The sequence below is a fragment of the Myotis lucifugus genome, unplaced genomic scaffold (genome assembly GCF_000147115.1).
Source record: "Myotis lucifugus unplaced genomic scaffold, Myoluc2.0 scaffold_59, whole genome shotgun sequence".
Classification (NCBI taxonomy): Eukaryota; Metazoa; Chordata; class Mammalia; order Chiroptera; family Vespertilionidae; genus Myotis; species Myotis lucifugus.
In genome coordinates this window covers 1,133,730-1,146,406 of record NW_005871107.1, presented here as the reverse complement: position 1 = coordinate 1,146,406, position 12,677 = coordinate 1,133,730, and the positions used below count along the sequence as shown (strand labels likewise).

Here is a 12,677-nt window from a genome sequence, read left to right as displayed (position 1 = left end):
TCCTTCCAGCTAAGGAGATGTGGAGTCAGGAATGAGCTAGTCAAATGTGGAAAGAGAAGATAATTTGACAAGGGTTTGTAATATTGAAGAGGAATGAGAAAAGACCTTACTGAAAAGAGACTGGAAAGAATAATAATATTTATGAAATAGTTTTTTCATTAAGCTCTTCCTGTAAGAAGGTTTTACATCACCACTAGCAAAACTTTAAAAAGACCTTAAATTCATACATTCGTAATACTAGTTATTCAGTCCTTTTAGTTAATGTACACATTTTATGTTTTGACTAAAGTTCAGGAAGGAGTTAATATTAGACACTTGAAGAAACCTTTGTGGTTCAACACTACCATAATAATCAACAAAGCATGTTTTAGATGGAATTGAAGATGTATCAAGTGGACGTTTTATTTTACACTGAGAACTATTAAGTTACCTTTATTGAACATTACCTGCAATATTATAAAAGAATTGACCTGACAAAGTAACCGATTGGATATTTCTTTAAAGAGGAAAAATCCAATATTCCTTTAATATGATAAGTCCAAGTTACTGGGAAAATGGAAAACTGAGAAGTTAGGAAGAGAGGGACATGTGAATGTAATTTAAAAGATTAGACAAAATTCTATATAATAAAGCAGTAATATGCAAATTGACCATCACACCCTTGTACAAGATGGTCGCCCCCATGTGGTCAAAGATGGCAACCACAAGACAGCCGGCAGGGGAGGGCAGTTGTGGGCAATCAGGCCATGAGGGGAGGGCAGTTAGGTGTGACTGGGCATGCAGGGAAGGGAGGGCAGCTGGGGGCAACCAGGCCAGCAGGGGAGGGCAGTTAGGGGCAACCAAGCCGGCAGGGGAGGGCAGTTAGGGGTGACCGGGCTGGCAGGGGAGGGCAGTTAGGGGCAACCAAGCCGGCAAGGGAGGGCAGTTGGGGGTGACCAGGCCGGCAGGGGAGGGCAGTTGGGGGTGAGCGGGCTGGCAAGGGAGCAGTTAGGCATCGATCAGGCTGGCAGGGGAGTGGTTAGGGGGTGATCAGGATGGCAGGCAGAAGTGGTTAGGGGCAATCAGGCAGGCACACAGGCGAGTGGTTGGGAGCCAGAAGTCCCGGATTGTGAGAGGGCTGTCTGACTGCCAGTTTAGGCTCGATCCCTGTGGGCCTAAACTGGCAGTCGGACATTCCCCAAGGGGTCCCAGATTAGAGAGGGTGCAGGTTGGGCTGAAGGACACCTGCTCACCCCCCAGTGCATGAATTTCGTGCACCGGGCCTCTAGTACATTATATAACATTCATGAAAAAAAATTCTTTTAGTGCCAAATATGGGATATTGTTTTATTTCAGGTCTTATTTTTCAGTTTGATATCCTAGAATTAACAAAACCATTAATTATGCTCTTTTTAGGGACATCAGCCCCAAGACCTTTCAGGAAATGGTAGTGTCATTTTGTTCTGAATGCAGGACTAGGAGGGTTTTGAGAGGTGAAAATGAAGAGTTCTGCTTTGGACATTTAAGTACTTCCCAGTAGGATAAATGCATTTCATTTCAGGGATAACTGTTAAGATATTATAATAATGAAATATTTATCACTTGATCTATCTAATATTTCTTTTTTATAACCACTCAGCTAGGTACTACAAAAAGTGAAGGGGCTGCTTTTTTCTCTTTATCTGATGCTGATCTGGGATCCAGGGTGGAAATGAAGCTGTTTCCCCTTCAGCTGGGCACTCAGGCTGCTTTGCACCTCCATTGAGTGTCAAGGCAACAGTGACAATCCAGGCCTCTCCCCACAGCCCATGCCCCTGTGTATAGCTCATTTCTGACATTTGTGAGAGATAACTCCCAGAATCATGACAAACCCACAAATTTGAAAATACCTCAATACTTTCTTTCTAAAACTTTGTTCCTATTGGAAGCTGATTAACATCTTCTCATTCTTTCAGAAAAGTGTTCCCTGATAATTGGGGAACTGTAAACACTCCAAAACTCCCAGTGGAGTCTCCTAATGCACTGATAAGTAAAGATTCACAGAGAGCCCTAGCTGGTTTGGCTCGGTGGGTAGAGTGTTGGCCTGTGGACTGAAGGGTCACAGGTTCGATTCCAGTCAAAGGCATGTACCTTGGTTGCGGGCACACCCCCACTGGAGGTGTGCAGGAGACAGCTGATCAATGTTTCTCTCATTGATGTTTCTAACTTTCTATCCCTCTCCTCTCCTCTCTGTAAAAAAATCAATAAAAAATATTTTAAAAAAAGATTCACAGAGAATCTAGACTATGACCAGCATTGTTCTACTAGATTCTGGGAAAACTCGGATGTTAAAGGCCAACCAAGCTCTGCTCTCAAAGAACACATAGACTGAGGAGCTGTGGTGGAGACAGATGATAGACAAGTAAGCAAAGAAATAAGCAGGAAAGTTGCAGCTAGAAGTCCTATAAAGACAGAATGATAGAGAGCACTGTGACAGGAACTACCCAGCCATGCCTTTAGGAAGAAACCAAATATGAACTGAGTCCTGAGTCACTAGAAGAAGCCAGAAATGGGAAGGTCCTTAAAAATCTCTTTGCAAGTGCAAATTCTTGAGTTCAAGAAGGCTTTGTGCATTTCAGAACAGAGAAGGGGCTTGTGGGGATCATGAAGAGGGAAAGGAGGGAGGGGATGATTTCAGATGGGGTGCAGAAGTCAGATCCCTTAGGGCTCTGTAGGTCATGTGAGCAACTAGGATGAGAAGAAATGAGATGATTTTAAAGTAGGGAAGTGATGTAACATGACTTACATTTTAACATATCGCAGTTGTGTGTAAAATGGATTGTACGAGGGCAAGAACAGGTATTGGGAGATGTTAGGAGACTATATTGCAGCCAGACACAGGTGATAGTGACTTGGATTACGATGACATTAGTGGAAAGAGAAAAAAGTAAATAAATTTGAGATATTTTTCTGGATGTAGAGCTGATAGGTTGGTGGGGGGGTATGAAAAATAGAGAATCAAAGTTGACTTTTAGGGTTTTGGCTTACTGAAACAAATAAATGGTAGAACCTTTGACTGAACTGGTTTAGACTAGCATTCAAATAGCCCTGAAATAAAAATGTCAATTTTGAACACTCTGAATTAGTAGTGCCATTATAGACACGATGCAGGGAGTCCTGAATTACATAAATGTGCCTTACACATTTATTTGAAATGTAATCATCCTTCTTTTCTTTTCCTTTTTTATCCTTTCATGAAACATCATGTGATAATAAACATCAGGCACATAAGGTTAAGAATAAACACTTTCTTAGGCTTTTTCATTTTCCCTTCACGTCCATCATAAGCGTTTGCAGTTGGATATTTTTAGACCCACATTTCAATTTAAAAACTTCAAAATGCTTATTACTTTATGGGTCGTCTTACAAAGGTGAGTAAGAAGCGTGAACAATCAGGCTGCGCTTTGAAGCTGGGAGAGTGCTGAGAGACCAGCCTGTCTCACCATCACGTAATGTGCTTCCTTAAACAACACTGTCACACTGGGGACAGTTAACGATTCGCTTCAGCACTGTGACACCTGACCAGATCTCCTGGACCTGGAAGAATTCAAATGGCAAAGGCTAAATTGCTAGATTCCTGGGGTTTACTTTGTTCTATGAATTTCTTCTTGCTCTATACACAGAGTTGCAACTGTGTTCCCCTGGAAGAAAAACCTGTCTCCCATGCATGGGGCCAAATGAAATTCTGTGATACATTGTATGAAAATATCATTTTCAGTCTATTTTCGCACCTTGATCAATAACTGGTGACAATATAGCATGGAACGAAAAACAAAAACCATAAGTTAGATTATGTACTCATCCACAAAGTCATGAATATTTGGATACTAAAACGTCGTTTCAGGGACTGTTCTGAGTTGATTGTTGCTGACTCATTAAACTATCTGGAGGAAGGAGTTGCCGGGAGAAGAATTCTGGCCATTGGCTTTGAAGCTATCTAATTTAGTGATGGCAAAATTCTGAGTCCGGATTTTTATTGAGTGGGAGGTTACCCAGAAAACTAAGAAGGCCCTCTGGGGATACAAGACTGAAAGGTAAGCCAAACCAGTTTGGCTCAGTGAATAGAGCGACAGCCTGCCGACTGAAAGGTCCCAGGTTCAATTCTGGTCAAGGGCATGTACCTTGGTTGCGGGCACACCCCCAGTAGGAGGTGTGCAGGAGGCGGCTGGTCAATGTTTCTCTCTCATCAATGTTTCTTACTCCCTATCCCTCTCCCTTTCTCTCTGTAAAAAATCAATAAAATAAATTAAAAAAAAGACTGAAAGGTAAAACTGCCATCCTCTTGCTGTGGACATATGCTGAAGAACATAAACCTATGTTCCCCACTTGCCAATTTAAAATAAATTACAAAAGAGAAAATTCAGAAAAAAATACCATTTAAAAATTAGAATTAAAAGTGGAAGCAAGAGCAATGATGACAAGGTTTATGCATATAAGCATAACCAATGGTCACAGACAGTAGGGGGTGAGGGCATGAGCAGGGGGTGGTTTGGGGGACATTGGGAGATAAGGACACATATGTAATACCTTAATCAATAAAGAAAAAAGAAAAAAGTAGAAGCAAGTTATGATAAGGGCTAAGAAGAATTTTTAAAAAGTTGGTAAGTTAAGATAAAGTTTAAATGAGAAAAAATATTAAATAATAAAAGAAAACAAGCCAGGACTAATTAAGGCACAGTTTCTTAAACTCCTATAAGCTAAACTGAAAGATCACTGGAATCAGTGAAGTGACACAGAATGACTACAATTGCCATACAAAAGACTAGAAGTTAAAAAAGATAAAATGCAAATCAATTAAAGAACAGGTTAATGAGGCAGCATTTGTGTTTCAAATTGTAACATCCTCATGCAGAGACAACCAGGGACCTTTGAACCAAGTTCAGGCAAGTGTTGATTAGCATCTTGCCACTCAGTCTCCTCACCAAAAGGGTTCCCTGCAGAGGGACCTTGGCCAGGACACCCTCTCATAGCTGCTGAGAAATCAACATTTTAGGTCCACAGGAGACTGAAGCCTCTTGCTGTACATAACAGGTATTTGGGTCCCACTGTGTTCCTACGTTGATATTCCCTCACTGCCAAGAATAAAAAACCCAACTTGTTCAAGTCCAGGTGTTATCCTGATGGTCTTTGACTGGAAAGCATAGCTATATTACTTAAACATTGTTTGCTATTTACCACATTCACTGCCTCATCATCTCACATAGTCCTCTCAACATCCTGGTATTACTATCGTCCCCATTTTACAGGTGAAGAAACTAGGCATCAGAGAAGCAACACGGATATTGAAAGGTAAGGTCTACATTTAAAAGTCCAAGTTCCTTTCACGATACCACATCAATGTATTATTAAATATATTCAGAAAAATATCCTAAAAACATTTTGGGATGAGTACTAGAAATTTGGCTATGTACATGTCAAGAAAATCCATTCAAGAGTAATTTATTGGATACTATCAGGTACAAAGTTGCATGGGGAGATAAAGAGGAGATGGAACAGAATACCATTGACCTCAAATGCATTAATTAATACTACTATAAACGATGCAGTTAGTGACTGCATTGAATATTCAGAGAAAACAGAAAAAATAAATTGGATTGCTAGAAGTTCTAAGTTTGGTGAGATAAAAGAAACGGATCACAAAGACGATTGATCATACACACACATATACACACCCTTCCATAATATCACACATAATTACCAGTGTACAGGAGAAAAGGTAGAAAATGAGTTCACATTATTTTTATGAGTCAGTGAATGAATCATAGTGACTCCCTTTTGTTGCTCTATACCTCTCGCCCACCTTCCCCCAATCAACACTAGTCTCTATTCTTGGACATGGTACACAAATTAGTAACTATTAACTCAACCTGGGTTAATACCATACCTACACTTCACTTTTCTATTTTCTCTCCATAAATGGATCCCAGGTAAATGGTTTACCCTAACCTCAAAAGAAGTGGGAATAAGTTGAACACTGACTAAGAAAAGTACCTGATCAAAATAGGATGTCATCTATTTATAAGCTGGTATCAAAATTTGCATAAATAAAATGTATTTCATTATTTGATGCAAACAGTATACATCACCTCTACATAGCATCCACTTTAATATAGTGGTTATATGTGTTTCTTAAAGCAGGATGCTGGAATGCTATTTGACATGATCCCACACAAAAATGTCACTGTCCATTACCACATCCCACATGGTCAAATCCACATTTGTTGTTTCAAATGTTTCTTCTGACTTCGTCTGGTCTTCACTTCGCAACTGGCCTAACCAAGGAGAACCAATTGTAAGCCTTGGCCTACTGTTTTCATTACTGATTAACTTCCTATGATAGACTTACCTCTTAATTTGATGTCTTAGGAATCTCAGGTAGGTTGGCTAAAAGAAATGTAGGTTGAACCCACTGAGTTCTCAAATCATTACCTTTCATTGAGATAGACTATTTTTTAAAATATATTTTGATTGATTTCAGAGAGTAAGGGAGAGGGAGAGATAAAAACATCAATGATGAGAGAGAATCATTGATCAGCTGTCTCCTGCACACCCCCTACTGGGGATCAAGCCCACAACTACACATGAGCCCTGACCTGAAATCGAACTGTGACCTTCTGGTTCATAGGTCAACACTCAACCATTAAGCCACACCAGCCGGGCTTGAGGTAGACTATATTTATGTGTTTTCTAGAACTGCACTCAAATTTTCACATGCTTATGTCTGAATCCTATGAAGATATTGTAAATTTATTGAGATCAGGAACTATATGTTCTTCTCACTAGTGTCTTACATCTTGTTGATACTTGATGATGCTTTTTATATTTAGTAAAGATGCCTGAGTTTAGTAATAAGACAATTATTTCTAAGGAGAATTCCAAATGTTTAGACCAAATAAATCTTAATATTTCAAAAGCATAATGCCAACATTTTTTGCAGACATGGTAAGAATATTAGATCTTCTGTAATGCAACTAAATTTAATAATGGAAATAATAGGAATCATAAATGACACATGATAAATTAATTAAGTAATGAAGATGGCTCCATAATGATCATTTATGAGAGAGCATGAGCTAGGCAAGATTTACAGATAATATAATCATACCTTTAAAAAATTAAGGACCGATACAAAAAAGAGCAATCTAATTTTTATGGTCTTAGAGAGATTCTAATGGTGGTGTAATACTGTTAAAACAAGTACTTGAAAACACATGCAGCACCTACTTGCATGATAAAGCAACAACTATATCAACTTAGGAAATGCAGTTTCTTATCTGAACTCTAACAACTTAGTATCCCTGTCCCTATTGATAGCCAAGCATGTTATTCTAAAAAAGTTCCTGGGAGGTAGACTATGAGAAAACTGATTGCTAACATTTTAACTGATCAGTGCCATTTTGTCTTTGAACTGGGGATCAAATGAGGCAAAAGAAGTAATAAAACCAAATATGTTAAAAGATTCTACAGTTAGCTATTTTTTTAATTTCTCCATGTTTTCTACTTTTTCATACTTCACGGACAAATAAGAGTGAACTGTATTTGATTCTATAAATGTCAAAGCTAAGCACTTAAAAAAAGATTCTAAAATTTCTATAAGCTTGCCCAAATCTTTGGAATAAAGGCAGGGCATTTGAGTGTCTGTGTGTATCTGTATGTTTATAGAGAAAGGTAGATATAAGACAGAACATAACTGATTTCATAAATAAACTTTCCGGGGGTAATTTGAAAATAAATGATGATTTTTTGACTCCCCAATAGTTATAATTACATGAACACCGAATTGTATGAGTTATATTCATAATTCATAAAATTCTAGGAGAACAATGTTACTCAACATAAATATTACGTCTTTAAATGTATATTCCTAAGTATAGGAACCTACTAGTCTTTCTCTAAACTATAAGAAAACAAATAAGCTTGTTAGATGACTATTGTCTATCTATATTTTGGATGGTTTTTCATAGTCTGAAGATGTTTTAGATGCTTACAATTTCCAGAAGAACTTTGAATTATTGTCTCAAAATATAGGATATAAACTTGTAGAATTTAAAGTGCGAATGAAACTGTGTGAGTTAGATAATGTGTTTGGAGCACATTTCTGGCACCCCAGCTATGTTGGTTGCATGCAGAATATGTGACTAAATAGGCCTATGTGAAAATCTCCCTAGGAGTGGATGAATGATTATGTATTTTGGAATCTGCTACTCTTATTAGCCTTTGTCATTTGCCACTCGTGTCTGCCTCTTCCTCTAAATTGTGCCTTTGCTAGTCCGGGGAGAGTCTTTTATTAGTGTTTGCATGTATTTTCTCCCATAAATGGAAGCCCTTAAAACTGGAGATTAGGCTTTCTCATTTTGCAGGTTTTATGTTTGAATGTTTCAATAACCTAAATAACATCATTTTGAAGACTTATCTCTGTAATAATGGATGAAATTATTAAAGATAGGTAAAATAGAATTTAAACACTTTAAAGGAAAGAAAAATTTAAAATAATATAAATACACTCTAAAAACAGATTATATAGTCTTTATAATTGCAATAATTATGACAGTTATGACCTAACTATTCGATGCATCTAGCAGTGAATCTAGGAGATTATATTTCCTAGCAAATATCTATCATTTTCATGCATGGTCATTTGCACATTTCCACTCCTTAATTGATTGAGTGTGAGAGAATAACATCTAAAGGACTGCTCTAAACCAGTCTCTCTAGTTATATGATGAAGGCTATAGTCATTCTCGAGTCTTTGGGACTCCTAAATCTTAGTAGAAAGCATTAATATACATACTTAAAGAAATCCAATAAAGTGAGCAATGATTAGTATTCAGTCAAGGAAATATTATACACCATTGCATATGACAGAATCAAGAAGGGAACCTAGTTTAAACCAAGGAAAAATAACCAAAACCACATTTTTCAATGTGACAGAATGAAGGTTGTGCCCCTAATATTTCTTAATACATATCAGAGACCACATATGCAGTATACAAATTGCAATGGTTACAGATGCAGAATACACTCACCTGGGCAGAGAGCAATATTACAAGGCTTATGATGTGTTTCAGGTCCTTCACATGGCCTTCCTCCATACTGAGGAGGTGTGCACGACCTTGTTCTTGTTCTTTGGCCTCGACCACATGTAAATGAACATAAACTCCATGGTGACCACTCCTCCCAAACTCCATGTACTGTAATAAAGCAAAGAAGCTTCAACAACAAAAGCAGAGAGGTAAAATCAAAGAGTTTTTTTCTCCTTATAATTAAGAAAAAACAACAACACACTAATCAAATAGACAAGTATGAAGATACTTTAAAAATTCAGTTAATGTTCTTATTTGCCACAAAATATAAAAATTAGAAAGTTAGTAATTAAGAAAACTGCATGTACCTTTTTTGTATTTAAAGTTATTCATGTTATAAAGTTTAAGTGTTTTCTTTGCTTAATGGAAATGTAGCTCTTTCCTCACTGGTAAAATAGACATGAATTATTTTTTAACTAAAAGTAGTATCAACTAGGGTAGTATTAGAAAAGTAAATTTCTGGTAACAGGAGAAGATCCTCTGGAGTTAACTTTGCATTCAAATAGAATATGGGCCTACATAATTCTTCTAATAAAGTTAATGACTTTTATGGTGGTGTCAGGGGGGAAAAAATCTGAAAATTTATGATACAATTTTAAAAAGATTTTAACCTCACATTTAAAAAAACTAAACGTAATTTTGTCACTTAAAAATGTAATTCTTTAAACCATTTTTTGAATAAGGGGGAAATTTCAACAACTGTATCTACTTACATAAGAGCCTCCTCTTTACCCTGTTTTAAAAGGAGTGGCAAATATGAAGATCTCTTTCTAATAGCCATGAAATCAGAAGATGGCACTGGGAATCCTCCTAATTAATAAAAATTTCTACAGAAAACAAATGATCTAATTAAGATTATGCCTAACATAATTAATTGACATAGCAATAGTTCAAGTATGCCATTGCAATAAATTCAAACTTGATCAGAAATACTAACACAACAGAAATAATAACCACTGTCCATAAATATTGAGATTTTTCACAAAAAAGTCTTTAGGGCTCAAAAGTTAGATCCTTTCCTTGCACTGCCAAATCACCAATCTCATCCCAATTCTTAATATTTGGGACAGTAAGTAATAGCACTCCATGGATAATACAAATATTTATTTGCATATATATGCTGACCAAGTTGCTATTATAAAAACACATAATAATACCTTAATTATGAGGTACTCATTCTCTTCTATTTATGCTACTGAGCTGCTCCAACTTGTGATACAAATAGGTTCAAATATTGGAAAAATTAGTCAAATTTGAGTACTATTCAATGATAAATTCTTTTAAGGTTCTATAAAACTTACTAGAAAAAAATATTTTTAAATATATAGAAAAAGAGTAAAAGAGTGAGATGAATTACAATGTTTATATTTTTCCCATATAAATTTGAGACAACTGAAGCCAATTTGTATTCATTGGAATAAGAATAAATAGTACGTCTGTATTTCATCTAAAACATATACATATACAGCCCTAGCTGGTTTGGCTCAGTGGATAGAGCGTTGGCCTGCAGACTGAAGGATCCCGGGTTCTATTCGAGTCAAGGGCACATGCCTGGGTTGTGGGCTTGATCCCCAGTAGGGGGCGTGCAGGAGGCAGCTTATCAATGATTCTTTCTCATCATTGATATCTCTCTCTCTCCCTCTCCCTTCTTCTCTGAAATCAATAAAATTATACTTAAAAAATACACATATACATATATGTACATATAGGCTTATAGGATTAATTATAGCAAGAAATTTCAAAAGTAATTTATATGAATATTTTTATGTTAAATATATACTTTTAATCAATTTTTGCATTATTTCTAATTACCAAGATCTCTCCATTTTAAAACAACTTTTTTTCTTCCTATTTTCTACATAAAGTGTTAATAGTTTGCATGGTATTCATATTTCTGGTTCTGTTCATTTTTCTTGATCAAATCACACTACTCTATATACATTGAGTAATTCCAGAAAAAAGCTGCTAAACTGGCAGATATTTCTCTATTAATCTCAAAGAAGTATTGATTAATATTGATGGCTTAGTTAAGTTATAAAGCTGTAATCCTATGAAAAATAATGATACTACTTTTTAACCTTTATTGTTCCAGGTGAAATTTTGACCCTTCTATATCATTTGAAAAAAGCAAAAACACTTTTTTAAATTGGAAAACAACACAAATTATTAATAATTTGTTATTTTAGATATTGTTGAATTAGTAGGAAATTATAGCACATATCTTAAATTTTGTAGGTATTCATAATATATGGTAAAATTAGATATTTTATTTTAATGGCAAATATTACATACTTTAAAAAAAATTTCAGTAAAGTATAAAAATCCATAAATGATCTAGCTGATTTGAAAAACCTATCTAGTAAAACGAAGAAAAGTAAGTTAATCAGTTTTTAGTTTTTTTCTTTACTTAGACAGTAATTATATTACAATATATCTGTGCTACCTGGAGATGAAGTGAGAAATACACAATACATGCCCAGCCAGGGTTGCTCAGTGGTTGAATATCGACCAATGAACCAAGAGGCCACCAGTTCAACTCCCAGTCAGGGCACATGCCTGGGTAGCAGGCTCGATCCCCAGTAGGGGGCATGCAAGAGGTATCTGATAGATCTATGTTTCTCTTTCTCCCTTCCCCTCTCTCAAAAAAATCAATAAAAGCATATTTTTAAAAATAAAAGTATATGCTCTATAAAACAAATACACAAATTATATTACTACCAGATTTTTAAATAAACATACAAATTATCTTATGATTTAGATTGTAAAACTTAAAAAAAAACTCCTTTAAGTATAAGCGTTCTTTTTCTTAAGTATATATGGATTTGAAAACTGACATTTACAAAAAAAATATTTTTTTTCAAAACAATTCCTTCACCTAAATAAATTTTAAGGGATTAGAATACGTATGAAGTAGACTAGTGGTTTTCAACGAGGGGTGGTTTTGCCCCACAGAGGGCATTTGGCAATATCCAGAGAGATTTTAGTTGTCACAGCTCAGAGGAAGGAGGAGAGCTACTGGCATCTAAACGGTAGAGGCCAGGGATGCTGCTAAATGTCCAGGCCAGCTCCCCAGAACAAAGATTTATTTATGTCAAAATGTCAATAGTATCAACGTTGAGGAACCCTGGGACCGACCATAAAACTGTAACTCAGAAATCAGGACAGTAAATAAACAATTCAATGTAGCTCCCTACTTTTCTCAGTCTGCTTTCTGTTAAGCTTTATCATTTTCTTTTCTGAGTAATAAGAGTTTTTGAAGAAACTATAATTTCAAAGCAACAATTTTGCAACAGGATGTTTATCTTAGGATCCATATTAAAAGTAAGACATTATTCTGTCATTTAACTAAGAAAACCCTTCTTTTGAAATTCTAATAATATGGGTAAAACATAACTAATTTATAACACAATTGATTAGCTTTTAATAGTGCAAATAAATTGAAGCTCTAATTCTATCATTCCAAATATTTAGTGGAAGGTGACTTTCATATTCAGTTTGTCCTTGTATCATTTTTATTAATTAAATGCCAAATACACTTGAGTATCCACAGTATGACACATTGGTTATTAATTTATG

General features: G+C 35.9%; 1 protein-coding gene across 2 annotated transcripts in view; it reads right to left on the bottom strand.

Moving 5' to 3' along the window:
* The window catches only part of ADGRB3 (adhesion G protein-coupled receptor B3), a 677,464-nt gene that overhangs the window by 406,676 nt on the left and 258,111 nt on the right, over positions 1-12,677 (bottom strand). For both annotated transcript variants that reach the window (XM_006089322.2, XM_006089323.3), the window contains one exon: positions 9,045-9,209. In XM_006089322.2, the coding sequence (XP_006089384.1) occupies positions 9,045-9,209 (165 nt within the window). The remainder of the gene's footprint in view (positions 1-9,044; positions 9,210-12,677) is intronic.